The 25,466-nt window shown below is 34.1% G+C and overlaps 3 protein-coding genes and 1 pseudogene across 8 annotated transcripts; 3 read left to right on the forward strand and 1 right to left on the reverse strand.

Moving 5' to 3' along the window:
• The first annotated feature begins 1,740 nt into the window (after nt 1-1,740).
• On the forward strand, nt 1,741-3,746 carry LOC142544179 (pre-mRNA-splicing factor ATP-dependent RNA helicase DEAH1-like; annotated as a pseudogene).
• Nucleotides 3,747-4,963: 1,217 nt separating this feature from the next.
• LOC142544855 (agamous-like MADS-box protein AGL29) lies at nt 4,964-6,466 on the forward strand. The gene has a single exon (XM_075651887.1). It carries the CDS (start codon nt 5,066-5,068, stop codon nt 6,014-6,016), a length of 951 nt encoding a protein of 316 aa, XP_075508002.1. The 5' UTR covers nt 4,964-5,065; the 3' UTR covers nt 6,017-6,466.
• Nucleotides 6,467-6,576: 110 nt separating this feature from the next.
• On the reverse strand, nt 6,577-14,627 carry LOC142547019 (inositol-tetrakisphosphate 1-kinase 4-like). Of its 5 annotated transcripts, none has more exons than XR_012820565.1 (10): nt 14,116-14,626; nt 12,518-12,599; nt 11,424-11,456; nt 10,114-10,234; nt 9,839-9,931; nt 9,317-9,436; nt 8,973-9,235; nt 8,571-8,626; nt 8,353-8,437; nt 6,577-7,049 (listed from the first exon to the last, which is right to left on the reverse strand). XR_012820565.1 is itself a non-coding variant. In XM_075655063.1 (10 exons), exons 1-10 carry the CDS (start codon nt 14,328-14,330, stop codon nt 6,952-6,954), a joined length of 1,077 nt encoding a protein of 358 aa, XP_075511178.1. In that variant the 5' UTR covers nt 14,331-14,627; the 3' UTR covers nt 6,580-6,951. The 5 variants fall into 5 exon arrangements, 3 of the variants coding, with proteins under 3 accessions (XP_075511178.1, XP_075511176.1, XP_075511177.1); XM_075655063.1 differs by having other exon boundaries at nt 6,580-7,049; nt 9,059-9,235; nt 12,518-12,596; nt 14,116-14,627; XR_012820564.1 differs by having other exon boundaries at nt 6,582-7,046; nt 14,116-14,622.
• Nucleotides 14,628-19,074: 4,447 nt separating this feature from the next.
• LOC142547020 (proline iminopeptidase) lies at nt 19,075-24,786 on the forward strand. Of its 2 annotated transcripts, none has more exons than XM_075655064.1 (11): nt 19,075-19,313; nt 19,909-20,120; nt 20,400-20,498; nt 20,579-20,689; nt 20,760-20,822; nt 20,936-21,029; nt 21,888-21,985; nt 22,499-22,600; nt 22,773-22,886; nt 23,104-23,178; nt 24,493-24,786. In XM_075655064.1, the coding sequence occupies exons 1-11, from the start codon at nt 19,205-19,207 to the stop codon at nt 24,592-24,594; spliced, it is 1,179 nt and encodes a 392-aa protein (XP_075511179.1). In that variant the 5' UTR covers nt 19,075-19,204; the 3' UTR covers nt 24,595-24,786. The 2 variants fall into 2 exon arrangements, with proteins under 2 accessions (XP_075511179.1, XP_075511180.1); XM_075655065.1 differs by lacking the exon at nt 19,075-19,313 and adding an exon at nt 19,667-19,776.
• Nucleotides 24,787-25,466: the final 680 nt, after the last annotated feature.

The raw sequence follows: 25,466 nt of genomic DNA on the forward strand, positions 1-25,466 counted from the left end.
AACATAACAAATTGTAAATAAATGAAAGGGTAAAATAGTAAGCTCACAATTCAAACGCATATATTTATAATAGTATTAGATTATTATAGTAGTTTTCTATGAATTTGATGTCAATGAATAATAAAAGTTTATTATAGTATTTTTCTATGAATTTGATGTCAATGTATAATTAAAGTAATTAAATTTAAATTTAAAAGTAAAATTGAAATAATAAATACCTTAACTAAGTACTATATTAATAATCATATTAAACTAACGTAAAAAATAATTTAAAGAACCTCATGAACATGACAGATTATAAAACAAACAAAATGGTAAAATAATAATCCTATTAAACTAACGTAGAAAATAATTTAAAGAACATCATGAACATGACAATTTATAAAACAAATAAAATGGTAAAATAGTAAGTTTACAAATGAAAATCATATATTTATAAAATTAAAATAGATGTAATATTATTATTTTTTTAAATATGTAAATTAAATTAAATTTAAAAGTAAAATCAAATTAATAATTATATTGATTGAATTAAGTAGACTATTAATTATCATATTAAATTAACATAGAAAATTACTTAAAGAAGCTCATAAACATAACAAATTGTAAATAAATGAAAGGGTAAAATAGTAAGCTCACAATTCAAACGCATATATTTATAATAGTATTAGATTATTATAGTAGTTTTCTATGAATTTGATGTCAATGAATAATAAAAGTTTATTATAGTATTTTTCTATGAATTTGATGTCAATGTATAATTAAAGTAATTAAATTTAAATTTAAAAGTAAAATTGAAATAATAAATACCTTAACTAAGTACTATATTAATAATCATATTAAACTAACGTAAAAAATAATTTAAAGAACCTCATGAACATGACAGATTATAAAACAAACAAAATGGTAAAATAATAATCCTATTAAACTAACGTAGAAAATAATTTAAAGAACATCATGAACATGACAATTTATAAAACAAATAAAATGGTAAAATAGTAAGTTTACAAATGAAAATCATATATTTATAAAATTAAAATAGATGTAATATTATTATTTTTTTAAATATGTAAATTAAATTAAATTTAAAAGTAAAATCAAATTAATAATTATATTGATTGAATTAAGTAGACTATTAATTATCATATTAAATTAACATAGAAAATTACTTAAAGAAGCTCATAAACATAACAAATTGTAAATAAATGAAAGGGTAAAATAGTAAGCTCACAATTCAAACGCATATATTTATAATAGTATTAGATTATTATAGTAGTTTTCTATGAATTTGATGTCAATGAATAATAAAAGTTTATTATAGTATTTTTCTATGAATTTGATGTCAATGTATAATTAAAGTAATTAAATTTAAATTTAAAAGTAAAATTGAAATAATAAATACCTTAACTAAGTACTATATTAATAATCATATTAAACTAACGTAAAAAATAATTTAAAGAACCTCATGAACATGACAGATTATAAAACAAACAAAATGGTAAAATAATAATCCTATTAAACTAACGTAGAAAATAATTTAAAGAACATCATGAACATGACAATTTATAAAACAAATAAAATGGTAAAATAGTAAGTGTACAAATGAAAATCCTATATTTATAAAAATAAAATATATGTAATATTATTATTATTATTATTTTAATATGTAAATTAAATTAAATTTCAAAATAAAATCAAATTAATAATTATATCGATTGATTCACCGTCTGTATATTGGGAATGGGTGATTTAACGAGTTGGGTTTCTGACAAATTGATGTCACTGTTAAGTTATTCGCAATCCATGGTTGTCCAGTACGTGATCATGTTGTCAAGAAAGCTTCGTCGCCCTCCCAGATTGTTAACCAGCTGACAGATTTGGGGGTATCATCGTTGACCCAGATTACACTGTTTATGGAATAAATTTTGGCAGAGTTGAGCGCAACAATGCAGGGCGAAATCTATATCATGAAAGGGAAAAGGAGGATGTAATGCTGGCAGGAAAGCAGAAGGCTTATAGAATTTTGGAATCTGATTGGGAGGAGGATGATGATGACACAGATACCCGGAGTACAAAGTTGAGAAAAAGGAGTGAGCTTTGTGTTGATTCAGATGATGAGGTTGTCATAAAAGGAAGCCAAGATAGAGTAGTGGGAAGCAGGACTTTGTGTCATGAAAGTGATAGTTCTGAGCCAGAGGAAGAAAGGCTGCGTGATCAAAGAGAAAGGGAGAAGCTGGAGCAGCATATTAAAGAACGCGATGCTGCGAGGACCAGGAAGCTAACAAAGAAAGGGGAAGAAGAAGCTATTCGAAGATCCAAGGCGATGGAGAATGATGAAGTTGGGACATTGAGAAAAGTTTCCGGACAAGACTACTTAAAAAAACGAGAGCAGAGGAAATTAGAGGAACTCAGAGATGATATTGAGGATGAACGATATTTATTTGAGGAAGTCAAGTTGACAGAGGCCGAAGAGCGTGAGTTGAGGTACAACAAAGAGATATATGAGCTTGTTAAAAAGCGGACAGAAGAATCTGATGACACCAATGCGTATAGAATCCCTGAAGCATATGACATGGAAGGTTGTGTAAATCAAGAGAAATGGTTTGCTGTGGCAATGGAGCGATATAGGAATCCTACCACAGAGGAGAAGATGAACCCCTTTTCTGAGCAACATATCACAAACAATCCAAAACAACATAAAAACTTCACAATACAGGACATCTTCTCGACAAAAATATTAAACTAATATAATATATATAGATATCTGGGGACTCTGACACAAATCGACTCAAATACTAAATACCACTCACTGTTGCTCCACCAGCCACATCAAATCCCTTGGAATAACATGTTATGGCATTAAAAAAGCCGCAACATAAAAGAAAACACGGTTGTCCCCTGTTTTCTCACAGTGATTGTCTTTTGAAAACCAAAATAGATTTCGTAAAAGCATCAGTTATGGAGGGTGTTAATGTTGAGGAAGGATCTCGTGAATTGGCGGAGGCATCTGCTGCAAAATCAGCTTTTGAAAAACTTCACAATGACAGAAAAGCTCTACCAATTTATCCCTATAGGGAGGAGTTGCTCCAAGCTATTCATGATCATCAGATTCTTGTGATTGTTGGGGAGACCGGTTCAGGAAAAACTGCACAGATACCACAATTCCTCCATGAGGCAGGATACAGGCCAGCAAGCATGGAAAGATTGGATGTACCCAGCCAAGCCGTGTTTCTGCAATGAATGTCGCTTCTCGAGTTTCTCATGAAATGGGAGTAAAGATTGGGCATGAGTTTGGCTTACTTCCAAAAACACAATCCTAAAATACATGACAGATGGAATGTTATTGGGTGAATTTCTTGGTGATCCTGAACTTGCAAGTTACAGTGTGGTGATGGTGGATGAAGCCCACGAAAGAACAGTCTCGACAGACTTCCTCTTTGGCTTAGTTAAGGATATCGCTCGGTCTCTCCCTAACTTCAAGTTGCTTATTTCTAGTGCCACACTTGATGCGGAGAAGTTCAGCAATTATTTCGACTCTTGCTCCAATATTTAAAATACCTGGAAGGAGATTTCATGTTGAAATACGCTTTACTAAGGCACCTGAAGCTGATTATTTGGATTCTGCGTTGGTTACTGCTCTTCAAATCCACATGACACACTCGGCAGAAGATGGTGATATATTGTTTTTCTTAACTGGCAAGAGGAGATTGAAACAGTTGAAAAGATTCTTTGTATATATTGCCTAGAATTCTTTTAATGTATGGAACTTTCTAAAAGGAGCTCCAAACTCACTTTATTTTAAAGTAAGATGAAAACGAGAATTGTTTTTTGAACTTCTTCGACGCAGTTTGTATCTAAATGATCTATTTGAATTAGTAATAAGGTTCCATGGAGATTCTTTTTGGTGACAAGAAAGACGACGCTTTTACTAAAGAACAGAAAATGATTTAAAATTCCAAGTTACACTGATTTCTAAATCCCAATAACAAAAATCCTATTTCTATATGAAACATACATATACCTCCTAAAAAAACTAACTGGAAACATGTATATCCAGAGAGTAACCCATTGTATGGAACATAATATACGGATGGATCTCGAGAATAAAGTTAAATTTAATTTATCATTTTTAGAGAATTTTTGCGCCTTCTAAAAAAAGTGATTCGATAATCAGTTTAGAAAAACGATTTTCCTAAAACACACAGCATGTACCGGCTACCATTTTACGACGCAGTCTCATGCCTCGTCTCCCCAGCTTTATGTTTAGGTGCACTCCCATGGCGCTGTGTTTCTAAAATTTTCTCGCTTTCACAACACGAACTCCTGCATTTTCTAGGATGACTTATCTCACTGTGTCGTGCTGCCTTCTTCTCAAATATTTCCATGTCATGTGATGCATAAATTTTTAGAAATATTTGAATGAAAATTTTGAAATCTTTTCTAAATAGTTTAGCATATCGTTTGATCGGAGATAAATAAATTGTCATTTTGAGAGAATGAGTAAATGAAATGCATCATTTAAAATCTCCTTTTTGTTGTACAATCAAACCAATAAAATATTTTGCTATATTATTTCTACTTTGGGAGATACTTGCACATGTGATTCTTGAATGAATATGAAAGGGAGAAACATACTACGTACATAATACACCTTTATTAATTAATTTTCTTGGCATATTTGCTCGCACATTTTGAATCTGTGCGTGTACAAGATGTTAAAAAATTTTAAATTTAGAACTTTGGGATTGCAAGTCGGTTGTTTCATTTATGTTAAAACTTATTTTACTAATGCATGTCATTTACTTTTGTGGATTTTGTAGGAACAAGACACTAATATGAAGATTGTATTGTGAAACAAACTTAATATCTATGTAAAAACAAAATGTTTCAAATGTTATAAACTCAATCCATTGAATTAATTGCACCAACGTACCAATGCCAAGAAAGAACACAAGATCCTTAAACCATAAATACACACTTCCTATAAATACCCTTTTGTTCTTGAAGACAAAAAGCGCAACTTTTACATTGTTTTTCCTCATTTTTCACAAACAAAAATATATTCATGAGTTCATCAAACCAAGCACCACCAAGAAAAAGCAATGGCCGTAGGAAGGTGAGAATGGCGAAGATGGAGAACCAAAGTAATTTGCAGGTTACTTTCTCGAAACGTCGTGCAGGTCTGTTCAAGAAAGCTAGCGAACTCTGCGTTCTATGCGGGGTGGAAGCCGCCATAATCATCTTCTCACCTGCGGAAAAGGTTTATAGTTTCGGCCACCCTAACGTAGAAAACGTTATCAACAAGTTTCTCAATGGGACATCTCCTCGGCAAAATAATAACACTGCCGCAAATCATGAGCTTATCGTCGAGTCTCACCGTAACTCTGCTATCCGTGTACGAAACTTGGAGCTGGTCCAAGTTGAAAGCATGCTGAAAGCAGAAAGAAACCGCGGGGAAGAGCTTGATAAGATCACGAAAACAGCAGGCCATATGCCTCCCCAGTTTCCTTGCGTTGATGGACTCAACTACACCCAACTTTCAATCTTGAAGGAAGCCATGTTGGACCTCAAGAAAAAATTTGAAGACATGGTGCACAAGGAAATCCATATGCATGCGAATTCCCAGCATTCGTTTGATTACTATGACTCCTTGATACAGAAAAACGAGTCTCTCAAGGGTTATCCTATTATGGTCGGATCAAGCATTCATGGTGCATCCTCTTTTGATGTGAAGTCATGGTCACATGGACTTGGTAATGTTTCCCCTTATTTCAATCCCCACGTCGGGAGCAACGAATCAATTCAAATAGCTGGTAGTAATAATACAAACATAAGGAGTCGAGGTCCCAACACTCATGACAATTTCCAGGACATACTAAACCCCATGGCTATATTTTCGAGTGGACCGAGTTCCGCTGCTGCTTCGATGCTTCCATATGCTACTAGCGTTATTAATAGTAGAGGTTCGGGGCTTGGTGGACTTGACAATGGTTACGGGAGTTGGCCGACCAATTAGACATTTGGGGGTCTGATGAATTGAATGTCACTATATTTGTTAATGCAAAAGCTCTAAATTTGAGTTGTAATGCATGCGTGGGGTTCTTATTATTTTTATTGTCTTTTGAGTTTTTGGAATTTAAATTAACTTTTGAATTGCATTTTGATTTTTGAGTACTTTCGGGTTAAAATCCAAAGACTGAATAACAAGGATACGGTGATCGCCGGCCCGTTTGGCGGGCTAATAAGGTTTCGATATGACTTTAACTCAACGGATTTAAATTCAAGTTGTATTGACGTAAAAATCACTCGTCGGAAAAGTCGATCCTGATCGGCTGGGACCAGATTCAGTTCAGGCTTATTTGTATTTTTAAGAAATACTTTTAACTAAACAAATACAATAGAATAATATAAAATATTACAGACTAGGAATTTGTATGACTAAAACAATCGATTAAATAAGTAATTTTGTTTTCTAAATACGCAAAATTATAAATATATATGGAGAAAACATTTTTAAAAATTTTTAAAAAAAATTGACTAATTATGGGTAACCAAGTCGGCAACATTCAGGAGTTGGCATCCAAGTGTCGCATCACATTTGATGACTTGAAACATCATACTACATAACAGATTCTTTTGAAGTTCCAAGTAAAATAAGCTACAGAGCAGAACTTACTGCAACATTAACCAAAAGATGTACTAATACACGAAAAACTAAGGGGGGGGAAAAAGAAACTCAATTATTCTTGTCTGCGCCTCATTCAACCAATGACCACTGAGGACTGATTCCATAACTAGCTAAAGTCCAGTTAGTGTAAACTAGAATATTACTGCCTACACAGGGTGTTGTACACTCAGATTTAACCTCATTGTCACATTACACTAGCACACCCGGTTGTAAGCAAAACCTGCTAAAAAAGGATTTACAAAGATTTACATGTTTCCACGATGCTACACTGCAGGAGGTCTCTGTTTGTGTTTGTTTTGCACCAGACCAAGAACAAAATCAGTAAATATATGTTCATATTCCGGCATTTTCCCATATCCTGCTAACATGTGTAAAAAGTCAGCAATTCACTTGTGCATACTTTCACGATCCAAAAAAAAAGGAAACAAAGAAACAGTTTTGTACTTGAATCGGTAAGAGTCCCCAAAACAAAAAAATAATTTAAAATTGGAAATGGATACTCACGTGATCTAATCTAGAGATTCAGGATCTGAGTCCTGAGAACAGATGCAATCAAAGATTAAAGGTAAACTATACGGGTATCCATAGAGGCTGATTTAGTTACAAAGACAATCCCTCACTCTTTAAAAACTACAAAAACAACCCCCACATCTGAAGAATTAGAATATTAAAACATTTGTTATGACAGGTCATCGTTACCCTTCACCTCTTATCTTCTTCCTTAGCCAACAACACACCATCCTTCCAATCACTACTACCTCCCATCCATTTCAGTGTTCACCAACTCTTCCTAAGAGCGACGTACCACTCGTTACACCATCTCCCTCACAATCGTGCTTCCCTCCCGAGTTCTTTCTTTGCACCACGTCATTTGTCGTTCTACAGCTACTTTAGCCCCCACCTAGATCTATCTTCTTTCACTTTCCTCTCCACCACCATAGCAGTGTCACCCTATCGCTGCAATTCTGTCCTCTCCCTCCAACTTATCGTAAATCTTCCATCCCATTCTTTATCTAACTTCCTATTGTTAGTTTAAGGTAGAAAAGGAATAAACTGTATCTCTCACAAGAGTAAGCTAAAAAAATGGATTTTGAGTTTGATTTCATTCCAATAATTGATTCCAAATCTTCTGGTGTTGCAACATTTGGGTAACCATGTAAATTAATTCCAAATCCGTAGAATATTTGGTATATTATTTTTAAAGTAAAGGTCTTTCTATAACTGATTGAAAATATTGTACCTTTTAACTGTAAAAAATCTGAAGTCTCTTTCATTAAATTAAACCACAAGGAATTTTATAATCACGGTTTCCCCTAAAGGGCATTATAGTCCGGAAAATTTTCCAAATCTTGATTATTGACCTGAGGATATTCCCAAAAAAATTAATAGTTTTGATAACATCAGTAGATTTTTCAGTGCAGCACAGCGAAAAAATGTTGACTGTGTAAATACCTAAGGCTGGTTATCATAGTTAAGAAAACTCAAGGGTGGTTATTGTAGTTTGGAAAACGTAGACAGATGTGAGTGTAATTTTCGGCAAAAGAAAATCACAACCACCTCAGATGATACACTTCATATAGGAAACATGCTACAATGGTTAAAACAACTGCTTATGTTTGGACACTGCACTTAAAAATCAAATGAATTCGAATATCATCACTTACCAGGGAAGTAGTTGATGTCAATGACGTAATATAGATCTTTGGTTCCCTTTTGCCGAATCATATCGACGTTGAATAGCCGGAGGCCCTAAACATCAAGTAAAATAACACAGATCACACATAAATGTTAACGACGCTTTATATACTGTAGCATCAAAAGTAGCAGAAGACCCCTTATAAAGTGGCATGAAATTAAAATTTTGTTAAAGAGTGATATTCACCAGTCGATTACGGAGTTCTCTTGCAAGTCCCTCAAGCAAAGGTCTTGGAGGAAGTTCTACATCAATCAATGAACTACTATGAAATACAACCTGGCGTTTTGAATTGACGTAAATAAGACAACAAAACCAATAGCTGACATCTTATGGTTTGTCCAACTCTGTTGGAAAAAGCAGTGGAATAAAAAAAATAGCTAACAATTATCTAAACTCTAAAAGAAGGCCAAAGATGGAAGTTGTAGTTTTTGAGCATCTACACTTGAATGCGCTTTATCGTGTTTAAATCATTTCAGTTAGTGATTGTAAATTGTCCCGGTCAAATTTTCAAACAAAAAAAAAATTTCTCCCTGTGAACCAATGTATCATCACTTTTTTGGTTGGTGAATGAGCACCCAGTACACATACCACCTGGCTTGAGATATTTCGAAGTGCCAAAGAAGTCCTATTTGCAACAGGGTAGACATCACTGCTGCAAGGGGACTCAAACTCACCAGCAACAGCAGGATCCAGATCAGCCTCATCTGCACTAGCTGCAGCACATGAAACTCTTGGAAAACGGAAAACACCAGAAATTTTTGGTAAGTCGCATTTGGTTATATCAGGCAGAGAGAAACGCCGGGCAACTTTTACGGACTCCCCAATGACATAAACTTTAAAGAGAACACCACCTATTATTTAGCAAGTAAATGTTCATAAATCATATAGGCAACACCAGAAAATAATGGCGACGAACTACGGAATACACATACCATGATTAATGAACTCTTGTAAAACCATCGGAGGCTCCAGTTCTGAGGGGGACAACTGATCATATGCAAGGAATAATTCATGCGACTTAGCACTTCCATCCACAAATAGAGGTTTCACAACTGAAATAATAGTGTTAGAAAAGTTCAAGTCAGAAATTAAAATGTCAGTAGAGAAAACAAAATGTACTTATGGAGTGACACAAATAAGAAAAATACAATCTATTGCACAACATATTATCGGATTTTAGCATTTCAAACTAGGTCACACCATCACACATTCTATGGGAAGAAATCTTTAACCACTTTAATTAAAAGAATTCTGATTTCGAAACAGCATGCCTCCGCCAGTAATGCACAGCCACTACAAGTATCCTTTTTGTATAATCAATGCAAGGTCCTTTTACTAAGCATAACAATTAGAGGGAATTGAGTAAAAACCATATGTCCTGCAGTATTTCTTATAGTGTTATTGCAATAAATTCGTGTATTCTACCAAAATAAAATGGAAGAAAACTAGCATACCTAGAGGTACTCTTAATCCAGCTTTAGTAACTTCATCTGGTATTGCAGCTGGATCTTCCATAACAACCAATTGCCTTGGAATGGAAACTTTTCCTATCGCAGTTTACAGGAAGGTAAAAAAATTACATGGAAAATTATCTCAGAGAAAATACTAACATTAACAGCACAAATGATAAGAAGAAAGGCAACATTTTTTTAGTTTTTCATTTTTTGGGTGTGCGACTGCCGACATGGTGAGAAATATATGTCAGATAGCCCCAAAGAAATGAAAGTACCATAGCAATCAGGCAACTTCAGTTCAGCGACCTCTTCAAGCATTGATTGACGGTTGTGAACATGTTGTATGGCTTGAGGAGGATCCAAAATAATAACCGCAGGATATTCTCTCTGATAATCCTTTATTAAAAATAAAACTAAACATCAGTGCCACTGAAAGGAGGCTGTTTCGGAAGGATAAAAATCACTTTTATTCACTAGGACGAGATATCATTCAGATTGGAAATAGGCCCAATGCTTCACACGCATGAATTCGGCATTGCTAGCTTTAGCACTCTGGAGTGTTTCACACTTTTAAACCATTAGACAAATTTGCATTCTACTTGTTAATTTCTGGTCAATCCGTAACTACTAAAATGCCTTCAAACAACAGGGAGAAAAATATCCTAGCATAATCAATTCATGGAGTCGCACCTCAAAACCATATTAGTATTAGACATGGAAAAAATGACAACTCCTTGAAGTTCTAAGCATAAACATGGTTAGGAATTCTAGTAATTCAGCAAACGCACACAACATATTCCTTAGTTGTTTTACCACAACTTGGAGAATATTTTCTTACCTTCCATGATAATTTTATTTATGGCACCCACAACCATAAAGGTGAATTGTAGCATTATAGGTGAATTCTTCCCATTCCCTGAATTCTCTAAACTAAAAAGTTTTAGAAGTCTAATTTTTACAGCAACTGGGCTTTCAAGAAGTCATAATTATAATATTAATCCAAATGTGAGAACAATTTTACAACCAAGGAAGTAGCTGCATCACTATACCAAATATATCAAGCCAAATATATCAAGTTGTAGCTAGCTAAAAACACACTCGACTGATAGAGTAATCAATAAAAAAAATCAACAAAAGTCATTTATCAACGCAATGGCGAGTAAAATTGACCATCAACCAAGTAGCTAAAACAAAGCAAGAAAATACATCAGACTTTTGGCCATGATTATCAGCAACAGCAGGATGGGTTACACAGATCTCACAAGTTAAAATTCTCACTAATATGACTCTCAGGAACTACCCACAACTATTAGATTGTGAACCATGACAAGGAGAGAAACGACTGCCGATCATGTTAGCATAAATGAGTTTTAGGCCTCATATAGTACAGCTTTCAAATCTACCATCTTCAGACAATAAAATTCGGGCATAAATCAGGAGTATATCTCTATCCTAGAAAGAGAACATCTAGATTTTGGCATGCATTAGAAATATTGCAAACAAAATTCCACAGCATCATCAGAAATAATCCATTGCCCTTTCTTAGGACTTTTGTAAAAAAGCTATGAAGATAGAGAGCACGAACCTTAATTGACTGGGACCACTCTTTTCCAGTTAACTAAAAGAGAAAAGGGAAAAGTCAATCAAGAAAATGTTAAACTTGAAACTTCTTGAAATGACAATAGGAAAATAATAAGGTCAATTTTCACTGGCTAGACCTTTTACTGACAGGAATTCCTGCTGAAGGCAGGATGAATTGACAATTGATATGATATTACAATAACTCGAATAACGAGGACATTGTTTCCTTAGATACATTTTTACTTCCTTCCCTTGTCGGTCTTCTGATAATAAAAATAAAGCAACATATTCAATTCAAATAGAGGTTTTAACCAAGTAACAGATCGTGACCTATACTCCAATCCATAGACATAGATAGAAGTCCCATTGGATTTAGAGTCAAGATTTTATTAGCCAGATAAAAAAAACTTACCATTTCCAGTCATCATAGTTGTATTTTCATATTCCAGAGGAAAAACGAATCTAACTTTTGACGTACTAAGGAAAAGGAAATGGAAAGAGTTGTGAGTCTAGTGACGACTGAGATTAAAAAACGAAGATTTCGTGCTCTCCTATTGAAAATAGTGAGCTACCAAATAACATAGAGTTTTGGACTCCAATGGAGATCATAGTGGAAAACTCCAGTATATTTTGGTAATGCTGCTAAAAACCAGTGCAGGTAGGTGATGCCAGTGGCAAGTAGTGCGTGAATAAGAAGAGATATCAAATCAACAATCTGAATCTTCAGAGCTTAGTGAGCTGGATAGTCGAGGAGGTAAACAGATGAAAGGAAAAGAGCCCTTGGAGATAAGATATGAAACTATTCATTCATATTGAGAAATGTTTGACTTTTGTTGACTAAGATTAGTAGAAATGTTTCGAAACCATATGTTTGTTTAACGGGTCAAGCCAGCTTTTATCCATCATTCATTTTTTGACTTCTAACTCTGCAGATCCCCTCTTTGGAACGAACAACTAAATGTTTTCATTTTCCCGATGATGTAGGTGGAAGATTTCCGTTGTTCTGTTTTAGCACTCAAAATTGATATGCAGATCCCTTGTAATTACATTAGTATTACTAAACATCTACAAGCACTTTACAGAGAGTTGAGCTCTTACTTTTTGTAAAATAATGTCGAATGGTCCTTGCTCCAATAAAGGTCTGTTCAAGTCAATGGAGACATACTGTATCCCCTTGCTTCTGCGTCAATATTATATTTACAAACAACACAATAAAGAAAGCTTAGGCCACACGAACATCAAAACAAATTTTGTAATAGTAAATAGGTAGACAATGTAAAAAAAATAGAACTTAGATAAAACAGCTAACAAGACATGTCAGGTCGCAAAAAATAGATAGCTTCATTTCTTTCACCAGAATATAGATTATAGAGGTTTTAAAAGTAGTAACAAATTGCAATTCAAGGCAATTCCCCAAGTATTGAAGAGATAAACGAAGTACTAAGAACGCCTCTCCTAATATATCCTATTCCCTGCTAACGATATGGTTTCCTTCACATGGGCATTCCCCAAGGGCTTATGAGTAAACTGGAATCAGTATGGCATAAGTTGAAGATTGAGAAATACAAAAAATTCCCTTCCTTTTTCAAAATAATAATCATAATGATTATTATTATGAGTAGGTCTCTCGTGAGACGATATCACGAATCTTTATCTGTGAGACGAGTCAACCCTACCGATATTCACAATAAAAAGTAATACTCTTAGCATAAAAAGTAATACTTTTTCATGGATGACGTGAGGCCGTCTCACACAAGTTTTTGTCTATTATTATTATCCCCTTTGGGCTACTCCGAAGAAATAAAAAATTGGATGTAAAGCAGAAATCCAAGAAACTTGAAAAGTTTACTCCTCTGAAAACTCTGAATCCAGAAGATCTTAATTAATGATTTATGAAGAAAATAATTTTTTCCTAGGGGAATACTCATCGTTAGCAACAAAGATGGTAGAGACAAGCATTCCACTTGCATGAGGAAAATAATATGATTGACTTCGGCAAGATCACCATGTAGTCATAAAATACCAAAAACTGCAAGTTTAAGAACATATATTATGGAATATATCATAAAATAATACAAAAGAGAATATATTATGGAATATACCCAGTAATAAGTTTCAACTTCCTCCTAATACCATTGAAATAAATGTACAAGTCAAACAAATATTGACCAAGAATTGTTCAAATCGGAGGCTACAACGATGCCGAATCAAAACTTATGGCGCGCAATTTTTGTTGTACTTGATTTATTTCTTTTCAATTTTTTAGAAAAATCCAAAAAACTTAACTTGATAATGTATCGTTGAAAGCTGTATAATAATGAAATTAGTAAAAAAAGAATTGTCATCCCTGTGCATCCGTGCGCAATAGAATGGAAAAAGAAAACAAAATTGAACTCAAGATTAATCATAATAATTTTGAATTCTGTTGTACTTTTTATCATTTTAAATAGTTCACAATCAACAATTCTAAAACTGAGTGTAATTCCCAAATACAAAAAACCCCGAAAGTTTGAAGGCGCTAGGATCTTTAATGTATTAGAGAATGAACTACCTCAGTAAAACAAGATAACAATTCACGCAGCAGACATTTATAGATGCAAATTTCTGAAAATACATTAGAGCAAAAAGTACGCATTTCACAAAGAGCATGGTTAGAAAACACGGTTGCATTTACAGATTTAGCTTGAAATGGTTACCGGGACAATCGGATAAGTTTCGGCTGCAAGAAACTCTTTTTCTTCTTTGAAGTAAGAGCACAGCCGATCACAACACTCGGCGAGGGCGACACTGAGGGAGAAGTAGGCGGTGAAGAAGAAATGTCGGGCCCGGCAGAATTCACATGTGTTTCGCCAATCTCTTCTTCTTCTTCATCACGGATGCATGAATCTGAAATCTCTCCGTTCAATTGCATACCCACTAACGCTTCACCAGATTAAAACCCCTAATTCCCAGATTCAATCGTCAGATTCCCACTTGATTTCAACGAAATCTCGGAAAACTGTCGCAAATCCTTCGCCTGCTTTCTTGTATTGTCAAATATACATCAAAATTATGGGCGAGTGACTATTAATTTGTAGAATATAAAGCTTTAAAAATCCTTGATTGTTTTCCCAATAATTTTGTGTTTGTTTTTGGATATATATGCATAATTGTATATAACAGCGGAACGGAATATATACGATCGAATGCTTCGCGTATATATATCTATGTATAGTAGCTCCAACAAGTAGCATTCTTTATTCGATATCGGGGGAGGTGGATCAGCCCGCAAATGGGCCTCCACCTCCAAATTGGAGGCATATGCTAGCAGCCTTGTGCCACCAGCGGTATCCCAGAATAGTAGACCTGGCCTAAGCTAGGGTCAGTTTGGGTCCGGGCCTGAGATGGGTCGTTCGTGTGAGAGCCCGTTCTTATAATTAATATTTAATTAATAAACAATAAAAATTAATTAGTGTAAACAGCGAAAACGCGTGTAAAAAAAATGTTCATTTGAGCCTGCAGAAATTTTGGTACGACCTCTCCATAAATAGGACATCGCAAAAATATCAAAAAAACACAACAACAATATACGCTCGAAAATAACATCAAATTCACAATCAACCGAATCAATATCCTACAACCACACTGATCATGACTAGACACAATATATCACAAACAAATCCAAAATAACATAAAAACTTCATGATACAGCCTCACAAGGCATCTCACCGGGTACCACTAGCTCAGGGGCTGATTCAGGATTTTATGTTTGGGGGGCCGGCTCACCACCAACTACGAAAGTTTTAAGTTGGGCATTTGACCCTTTGTAAAGGTCCCGTTATTTAGTTTTTCGAAAAAAAATTGCAGAGAATGGAACGCGGGTAATAATTTTTAAAAAAAATTTCGAGGGGGCCGTTTATAGATACTTTATTTTTTTATGATCAAATAATATATATACTAAATAATAAAATATATATTATATAGTTGGTCCTACACTAAATCTGCCCCTGCACTAGCTGACGCTCCACCAGACGTATCAAATCATCTGGAATAACTTGTTATGACATAAAAAACAATCGCAATGTAAAAAGAAAACAGAAGTCTGACCCCAGTACGACAAATCAATAAAATTATGACGTAAATAAATGATATTTAATAATACCAAGTAAAAAAGCAATGTTGTGCGATGCATGAATGTTAACAATAGAATAACAGATACCAAACAAAATCCAAACAAATAGCATCAACAACAGTAACAATGACCACCCGTGTCAGTAATGCAACATCAAATCGTCGCTCGTCCATGCACGTAGAATCTGGAATGCAATGCCAAAATAATTAATGCATGAATATATCGGATAAAACATTCAAGGCACATAATAGCAAACAACATACACTGGATATTCTTGCACGGTGATATAGACGTTATAATAATATAATTTTAAACGTACATCAACTACAACTTACAATATCACAATCCACGGTAATTCTTAAAGACTTTCTGATGACTCCAAACCTTAAACTCGTCCAACGATAGAATTTACAATATAAATTTGTTATATAATTCAATATAATGCATTTTCAATGACTGACACAAATTAAATCGGAGCAGTTAAAAATTAAATTCCTAGCAACCTATAAACCGATTTAAAATCTAGAATTTCAAGCTTAATACCTTAAGAATCAAAGCTTAAATGCACAACGGCGGTAGCAGGGAAAGTGGCTTGCCATAAAAGTCATCGGAAATACTGTTCACGGTGAGAAAACAAGAGAAAACTTAAGAGTTCACTTGTATATACTAATCCACAAAGAACCACTAAGAATCGAAGCAAAAATCTTACCTAAAATCGGATCAAAACTCACGTGCATAGATGTTGGAAACAGGGCCGATCGAGCTCGAAATCTTCCGATACGTTGCAGGAGGAGACTCTAAGGCTGTAGAAAGAAGGATGCTGGGTTGCTGCGCTACTTTTCCAACTACTAGCGGCACTACACGAGGGCTGCAAAAACAGGAGGGAGGGGCACAGGTTGCATGGATGGGGAAAGATTTATCTCTATAGTGTACGCAATACGTTAAATGGGTTGAATTTAAAATATATTGAAATGAGCTGAGCTCAAATGAGATATTAGACTCTCACAGTTCGATCTTTTTTAACTTTAAAAAGAACAAAAAACAAAAAAAAAATACAAAATTTTCATTCTTTAAATATTTTGACTTACACGTATAATTGTGAAATTAGAGAGCATATGGATGAATCATGTGCAAAATTTTAATTTATCAAACATTTTTTTTCTTTGGAAGGTATTCACGAGCATATGGAAGAATCATGAATCTAAAATCGAACAATGTCAGAAGAACATCCGATATTATTTCTTCAATGAAGCAGAATCATTTGAAATGAGGTTTACTTTACATCGCATCAAGCGACATATTAACTTGTAAAAAATATATATTGCTGCCTAATTTCAGAATCTGACCCATTTCTACTTCATCAATCCGAAGAACTAAGGATGGCAATGAGCCGGGACGGGGGTGGGTTTGCCATCCCATCCCCATTCCCATCCCCATATCCGTCCCAATTCCCGCTTTTTCGAGTTCAGGAAATTTCCAAACCCGAAATTTCGGGGATCAACTTCCAATCCCCATTTCAAAAATATTAATATGGCAAGATGATAACGAATTCAGATATTTTTTCAAACCAAAAACTTATTATTATATATTATTATTAGAGATAATATTAATATTAATATCAATATCAATATTAATAATAATAAGATTATTAAAATTTTAAAAAATAATATAATTATCATATTATTAATATTAATAATACTATTATTTTATTATTGATATCATTTTCGGGGCGGGTTCGGGGATTTCGGGGATAGAGATAGTAATCACATACCCGCCCCCAGGGCCGATCCTAACAATATTTGGGCATGAGTCTAACTTTTAAAAAGAGTCGTCTGAATCATAATGTGTGTTCATGTTTTTTTTAGTTCCATAGCAATTTTTCAAATTAAATGAATACGTTAAAGACAATATAAAAAACTAAATGAATAAAAATATCAAACATGTCCAAAATGATCACTAAAAAACAACCTGCCTAACAGTTTTAGAGTTAAAAACTACTAATTAAGTCTGTATAATCAAGTTGTTCAGTAATTTCTTTCTCAATCGATAACATAGCCAATTCATTCAATCTTTCTTGTGATCGGAGAAAAGTTTTGATGAGCTTTAACATTGAGAAACTTCGCTGTGCACTTGCTACTGTGATCGGGACAGTCAACAAGATTTTATAAGTAATATGAGCATTTGAGATTCTAAATGCAATCATTATTCATATGAGTATCACATAAAAAGACGCTGATGATCAAGCGCAAACAATCTTTAGCCACATTAATAGCTTGAATGAATCTATCACTTTTTACACAACTAAATAACTAGGAAATGCTGTCTTACTTACTAACCGAATTCAACATCAAATATACATATCAGTTACAGCCAATTACCACACATTCTTGATACGCCCTACACACACATTTTCAACCTTTCACTTTTGAATTTTGATCTTAGCTGAACCTGATATGGTGAACGAATGGACTGATTCCATGGGGCCTTTAGGGTTTTCAATTTTTCATCTCGTTATACTTTATATATATTGATATTTGAAATTTTGAATACATATTTTAAGAAATATTTGGGTTTCTTCTATGCACTCTCAAGCAAAGTTTCATAGCAGGAGATTTCATGATTTGGAAACTTTCTCGTGTATATATTGCAAAAGCAAAAACAAAAGGGAAGTCTCAAATCTTGAATCCCCGCCTCAGAAAGAGTGAATAAATCATTAATTCGAAGGTAATATATGATTGATTCTCTTTTTCTGATTTGTCCCGATTTTTATACTTGTCCTTAATCCGCCATGCTTCCCACCATTACTCTACCCCGATAAAAAAGTTATACTGGTTTGGTAAATCATACCAACAACTTATTGCCAGTTAGATTAATTCATCAACTCCTGACTTTGATTTCGAAGAGGACCGATAATTTCTTAAAATTTTATGAGTGATTTTTGTAATAATAAAATTCATGTTTCGGTTGCACTAATTCTTCACAAACTGGATTTTTTCTTTCGCGTCCATAGATGCATATGTGGGGGTTATCTAATATTATATATAATAATTTTTTTAAAAAAATTTGAGCTCCAAAAAAGGGATGAACCTGAGTCATTGGACTCATTTGACTCCAAATAAGCACGGCCCTGCCCGCCCCGAATTACAGGACCCGAACCCAACCCGAAAAAATCGGGGATCCCGAGTTTTCCCCGCGGGGCCCAAACCCGTAGGAAAAGTTGCGATCCCTACAAAGAACTCTATGCTTTTCTTTTTTAAAATCAATCTCATATTTACTATTCAAGATTAATCTCGACATCTGTTAATTTTAACTTCGTATTATCTTTTATATGTTTATTATTTTCGATTTTACTTTGTGACGTGGATAACACCGAAATAATTGTTTATTGGATTTGTTGGAGCATTGCCCAAAATCTCAAATCAATTACATTTTTTTAGCAGCATCACTGAATAATTGTAAAAATCTTTTATTAAACAAATCTTTTATTGTTTTGTCAAGTGGGAATATTTTTCTTTACATATCTATGTTATCTTTATTTCCAAGCTTTTGTTTAGCTCGATAATCCTAAATCTTTCATATAATATGTCACGAAATTTTATATTGATCACTAAAGATGACTGATATTGCAAATAAAAAGAGAAAAATCCGATTTATAGCTTCAGATTAATTTTCCAATGAGTCTTGGTATTGTGTCTATATCAGCAAAGACTCCATTTTTACCTCAATACGTCGATCATGCGCCTGCCCGTTCCTTGTTTCCCAAAAGAAATCTCCAAAACTCAGGTTGTTTTTCACTTTCTTTCAATCTCACTTGGGTTGGATTGTATTTTGTTGGCGTGTATAAGTAGGTCGATGGAACGCAGATTTTGTTTTGTTTTGTTTTTTTCCCCATTCATCGTTCATGCTAACTCAAGATTCTCGAGGAAAAGGAGATCGAGAATCTTGAATCCTGAAAGAAACAAAAATATGAGGTTGCGTCTCACATTGTTGCTCTATGCGTCTACGTATGTGCTTTGTGGATGAATTTTGTTAGGATGCGTGATTCTGTAAGAATGTGTAATTGGTTTACTGGAAATTGTTCTCTTGGTTTCAGTAATGATTGGGTAAAAAAATTATATTTCAAGGAAACAAAATCAAGAAACACAAGCCGACTATCCTTGATCGCGTGAATGAGTTATTTTACGGTGCTACGGTAGAAAAGCGAAAAATGCATTTAAAGACCAACTTTTCTTGATAATTTTTATTCGTAAAATGACATGATTTAGCTCTTCTCTTTTTGTTGCGTGCGATCTTATTTTCTTAGTTTCGTACTGTCTTTTAAACTTTGGTCAAAATCTTGCCCGTACCAGTTAATCGACAACGTGAATGGTGTGTGCAGGGAGGACTTTAGTTTCTCGGAGTCAAGTTCATAATCTCGAGTATTACGACAGTGGGCAACAATTAAGCCCGAAGTTAACGGATTCAAAGGCTCTGTTTCCGGCAATGGATAGGAATCTTTACCCTGATATAGAGCCATATAACACGGGGTTTTTAAAGGTTTCTGAAATCCATTCAATATATTACGAGCAGTCTGGAAATCCAGATGGGCATGTGAGTTTTCTTGGGTCTTCAATTGCAATTGCAGCTCTGAGACTAGATACTATTTTAGTTTCAATATTTTGTTCTTGTGTTGAACTTCTTATGCATATTGTGCTCATGAAGAAAAAACCTATCTGGATCGTGTGCAATCAATTTGCAGAACTAGTGTTTTAGCATACTGAACCTTCAAATTTTATCTGTTTCTCCCCGGCTTCTTTTTGAAAAAAGACCAGAACAGATCTTATTGATTATACGGAGCTTATTGGACCTTTTGATCATATTTCATCGCAGCCAGTAGTTTTTTTCCATGGAGGCCCTGGAGGAGGTACTTCACCAAGTAACAGGAAATTCTTTGATCCTAATTTTTACAGGATAATTTTGTTTGACCAGGTATATTATCCGAACTATTTGGTTTTGGAGGATACTAAGTTCTAGTCGTCTGACATTTTTGTGAAAAAATCTTCTGTCAGCGAGGTGCTGGTAAAAGCACACCTCATGCTTGCTTGGAGGAGAATACAACATGGGACCTTATTGAGGACATTGAAAAGTTGAGAGAACACTTGAAAGTGCCAGAATGGCTGGTAAATATTTTTTTCCTTGTGAATTTTGGTAAATGCTCCAATATGTGCATCCCACTAGTGGACTTTTCAGGTTTTTGGTGGTTCATGGGGGAGCACACTCGCCCTAGCATATAGTCAGTCACACCCAGATAAGGTTTCTCGGGATGTCTTTCCTATGTTTGGAAGTGATGTTTTACCTTTTGGAAATCTAGATGCAAGAGTTCATATCAATTCTTCACCAATAATCTTTTTGTTCTTACTTTTAAGGTCACTGGCATGGTCTTGAGAGGTATCTTTCTACTGCGCAAGAAAGAAATTGATTGGTTTTATGAGGGTGGCGCTGCTGCGATATTTCCAGATGGTATACTTTGTTTTTCCCCCCTTCTTTTTTGGAGATGGCAGCTGACCTTGCAGTTGCTTTATGTGTGCTTAAAATGGAAATGCTTGGTATTCAATTGAAAGGATCGACCGGATTTGTTAGTGGAAATTGTGATAGTTTGCGTACTTAATTTGTTCAGTTGGGCTCTAAATATCCTTACGGGATGAATTATTATTTTTTTATTAGAAATCAAAAAGTATACTTTTTAGTCAGATTTTATATTTAGATAATGATATGTATTTGATATGGTTGTACTGTAATTTAGTTGTAAGATAATTTATGTTCTTTCATAGTCGTGGGCACAAAATTTCTGCTGTAGGTAGTCTACTAACGTAATGCAGCATGAATGCTATTCAGATATTATATGTTATATATATCCCAAATAACTGATATATCATACAGTTATCTATTTAAGAGATAATTAATCTTTTTATTTCATAATTAATCTTTTTTTGTCTGTGAGAAATATCCACTTGCCCATGTAGTATGCTTTGACTCTTTCATATTCTTTTGCTTGCCTTAGCACATGTTATAGTTCCACATGTTAATAAACAATAAATAACTATTAAAAATTTATTTAATTTACTTTTTTATTTTTAGATTTAAATTTGGTAACATTGCAAAACAAAATAGCTAACAAAATTTGATAATATTTAAATATTTTATTTTTGGCATTATTTTATTGGGAAGAAATAATTTGTCAACAGTTTTATATCTTAATCTATCATAAACATTGCTGAAATCTAAGTTGAAGTTAGTGGTTTTTGTCCTTTTGATTTCACTAGTGCTTAAATCTACTCTAGATGGGGGCTTTATCCTCTATATAACATATTTTTATAGCTTGGGAGCTGTTTAGAGATCTTATTCCAGCTGGTGAAAGAGGTTGTTTCGTTGATGCTTACCATAAGAGGTTAAACTCCAATGACAAGGAGACACAGGTAAGATAAGTACTCTGGTGATACCATTCCTCAATCCTTTTGAGGACTTCTTGTTGCTTCTGCTTGCTGAAGAACGCCTTCCATAATAATGAGCAAAGTCCGTCATTTTTTATGGTTTTTCTCACCTTTTCTGTCTTGATAGAAGTTTCCATTTAGCTTTAGAACCAGTCATCAAAATCCATCATACAAACGGCTAGAGAGAAGGGGTTGGGAATTTGAAATTATCCTTGGCCTTTTTTCGAGGCGTTTGAAATTGTTACAGAAAATACTTATTTGAAGCCCGTTCACTTTCAATTCCTTCAGTCAAAACTTGTCCAATCCAAATTCTTGAATCCAAACTGAAGTATCTGAAATATTAGCAATGACCATCATCAGTGGTCTTATCATGTCGTTTCATCTATACATTTAATTCACACTTTTAAAACATGGGGTATCATATTTTTTTTTTAAGTTTCCAAGTGTATATTTTGCTTCCTCCCATCCCTTTATTTATATGATTTTTTAAATTTATAGTATAAAGCTGCTAGGGCATGGACCAAATGGGAAATGATGACTGCTCATCTTCTGCCAAATGAAGTGAATATAAAACGAGGAAATGACGATGACTTCTGTTTGGTGAGTGTTTACATGAAACCAGTATGCATGTACATAGCATGTATTTATATGTATATTGTGTGTGTGTATATATATATCTGCATCTAGCTCTTTCCGCTATTGATTAGTGTGATGGGCAGTGCTGAATTCATAAGTGAATTTCCTCAACATGGCTGAATTATGCTATGTTTAGGCATTTGCAAGGATTGAGAACCACTACTTTGTGAACAAAGGCTTTTTACCCTCCGATTCATTCCTGTTGGATAACATTGAGAAAATAAAGCATATCAACACTGTAATTGTTCAGGTTTGTACGAGTCCTCGTCTAATTTGATTTACTATGTATTATAGCACCTTTACTTTCAGATTCTGGCTGAATATGTTTTGTGCTTGAGATTTCAAGTTGCAACAATTACAATGTTGCCTGAAAATTAAAAAAAGAGAACTTTGGAGACTGTTCAGATTCATATGAAGCCGTTTGGTCGACCCATGTTTCAAAACTCATTATCTCCTCTATTATGCAGGGAAGATATGATGTCTGCTGCCCTCTAATGTCTGCATGGGATCTTCACAAGGCTTGGCCAGCGGCTGATCTCAAGGTAAGAGATCTATCGGGGACACACAACACCACCATAAAAATATAAAGCTTTTTGGATGATAAAATAGTTTTTGATGAAATAGTTAGCATATACCACAGGGAAGTACGGAGAGTGGAGGCACCATGGTTGCTTTCCGGTGCTATATAAATTTATCATTGTTCTTGATTTCTCATTTTGATAGACGCTACGACATATTACCTCATTTGACATAGAAAAAGTTTCATCACTGCATCTTATGCTATCTACCTGGATATTAAACCTTCATCGCAACTAATTGATCTCTTTGGCATGTCATGACCAAGTAGGGTTATTAACTACTTTGTTTAACCTATGAACATGTGATATACTAAGCAGAACACGTTGTATTAATTTTTTTCTCGCCCTCTTTGGAGTGTGTCGCCAATTGAATTTACTGTGATAGCCTAACGTCTTTTATTATCTGAAATGGAGCTAGTGTTTATTTAGTGTTTTTTTATACATCATTAATGAATCAAATTCCCTTAAACATCAGAGTTTTCATGGAATAGTATTTGCAGCCTTTGATTTATCTACCTGGTAATAACGTAAACGGCAACAATTCAGATTTAATAATAGTGAACATACATTTCATGCGACGTGATTAGTTGTAATTCAAGCAAGAGCACTATAGAGGAATTACTTTCTGTTTCATTGGTATTTCTATTTGTTTCTTAAATACTCTTCCTAAAACTATATTAGTGCATTATCTTGATTTGTTTAGTTTTTTGTCTCTTTGCTGTATCTCATTATTTACTTTATTTAACTGAAAACATATTTTTGATAAATGAATTGGGGTATGAATATAATTTTTGGTGATGTTTTAAAAGGATATAGTTTCTATTGTCGATATTATGTCATGTCAGAATGTGTGGGATTATTTTGTTTTTAAATATTTATGATATTTTTTTGGAGTGATGAAAATTGAATATAAAACAGTGATTGTATCAAGAAATGTGGAAGTAAATTGAGGATGCAGCGTATATTCAAATTAAGTTTTATTATTAAATTTGTTTCCCATTCAAACTATGTTTCTTTTCCACTCTATATATTGCTAATCTAGGGATTGTTTTAAAGTAAATCTTTTTCACAGTTCAAATTTTGAAAGTAAATTTATTTTCTTGTTTGCTCAACAAACAAGTTGCTTATTTTCCTGTTTGCCGGCTATTTTTCAAGAATCAGCGGGTTACAAAACTTTCCCTGTACTTCCATTGCGTCAGTTCACGAATTTTTTCGAAAAGAATCATGGAATAATCCGAGTGTATTTTCCGGAAAATGAAAAATGTGTCCTTTTGGCAGATTGTTCCGGATGCAGGCCATTCTGCTAATGAGCCAGGAATATCTGAAGAACTTGTAGCTGCAACCAATAAGTTCAAATATATCAAGGAAGCTGCACATTGAAATTACTTGATGTGCTGCACAATGTGAGATTGTTTCGAACTTCTCGTTATTTTTTCTCCGGTCCATCTATTTTGATGCACGGTAATGGTTTTTCTTTGCAAATTTTCGAATTCCATATGATCTAGTTTCAGGAATTCACGATGGTTTAACGAATATAAGGCCTTGATGTCAATGATTTCATGTGCTGCAGTCTGAATTATTTTGCAAGAATCTCATCTTCAAAATCTTGTACACCAAAAATAGTACATGCATGAAATACAACATTTTGATAGTTGTAACAAAGGCTTGAAAAATGCAAGAATCTCATCTTCAAAATCTTGTACAGCAAAAATAATACATGCATGAAATAAAACATTTTGATATTTGTAGCAAAGGCTTGAAAAATGTTCAGAATGGATCAAACACCAAACAAATCAATGTATGAAATGATAGAAGATAGCAATAATTTTTCCAGCCTGTATATCTATACCGGTGAAGTTTCGTGTACCACTTCTCAATCTCTTATTTTCTTTACTTTGAAGAGGATAAATTATCAAGATTGGCTCTTGATTTGGTGAAGGAGTGGTCTTGCCAAGGCTTAAGGCTGCTTTGTTTTGGTCTCCCTTTTATGTGAACATTAAAAGTTTATAATAAGTTTATGGCACCTTGCATTTTTGAATTTGGGATGACAAAATCTTGCAATTTTCATTGACCTATTTTGTATATGTGAACTTCATACATATTGTCATAAGGGTAACCTGAAATTTTCCAAATGGACCGACCATGCATGTGGAATTCTATGGTCTTCTGTGTGTTCATGTGGTGTCTCTATTTTTGCTTGAAAAACCTAAACTGACCATTTTTCTTTACAGTTAGGCTTCAATCTGAAAACT

Source organism: Primulina tabacum, chromosome 5, assembly GCF_025594145.1.
Source record: "Primulina tabacum isolate GXHZ01 chromosome 5, ASM2559414v2, whole genome shotgun sequence".
Taxonomy (NCBI): domain Eukaryota; kingdom Viridiplantae; phylum Streptophyta; class Magnoliopsida; order Lamiales; family Gesneriaceae; genus Primulina; species Primulina tabacum.

Excerpts from the sequence above, each read along its gene's own strand:
- LOC142544855 (XM_075651887.1), top strand. The coding sequence starts at position 5,066 with ATGAGTTCATCAAACCAAGCACCACCAAGAAAAAGCAATGGCCGTAGG.
- LOC142547020 (XM_075655064.1), top strand. The coding sequence starts at position 19,205 with ATGAGTCTTGGTATTGTGTCTATATCAGCAAAGACTCCATTTTTACCT. Across the intron at positions 20,121-20,399 it reads CTGGAAATCCAGATGGGCAT|CCAGTAGTTTTTTTCCATGG; the intron begins GTGAGTTTTCTT and ends ATTTCATCGCAG. Across the intron at positions 21,986-22,498 it reads CCAATGACAAGGAGACACAG|TATAAAGCTGCTAGGGCATG; the intron begins GTAAGATAAGTA and ends TTAAATTTATAG.
- LOC142547019 (XM_075655061.1), bottom strand. The coding sequence starts at position 14,330 with ATGCAATTGAACGGAGAGATTTCAGATTCATGCATCCGTGATGAAGAA. Across the intron at positions 11,457-12,517 it reads TCGACATTATTTTACAAAAA|TTAACTGGAAAAGAGTGGTC; the intron begins GTAAGAGCTCAA and ends TTTCTCTTTTAG. Across the intron at positions 10,235-11,423 it reads AGTGGTCCCAGTCAATTAAG|GATTATCAGAGAGAATATCC; the intron begins GTTCGTGCTCTC and ends TTTTTAATAAAG.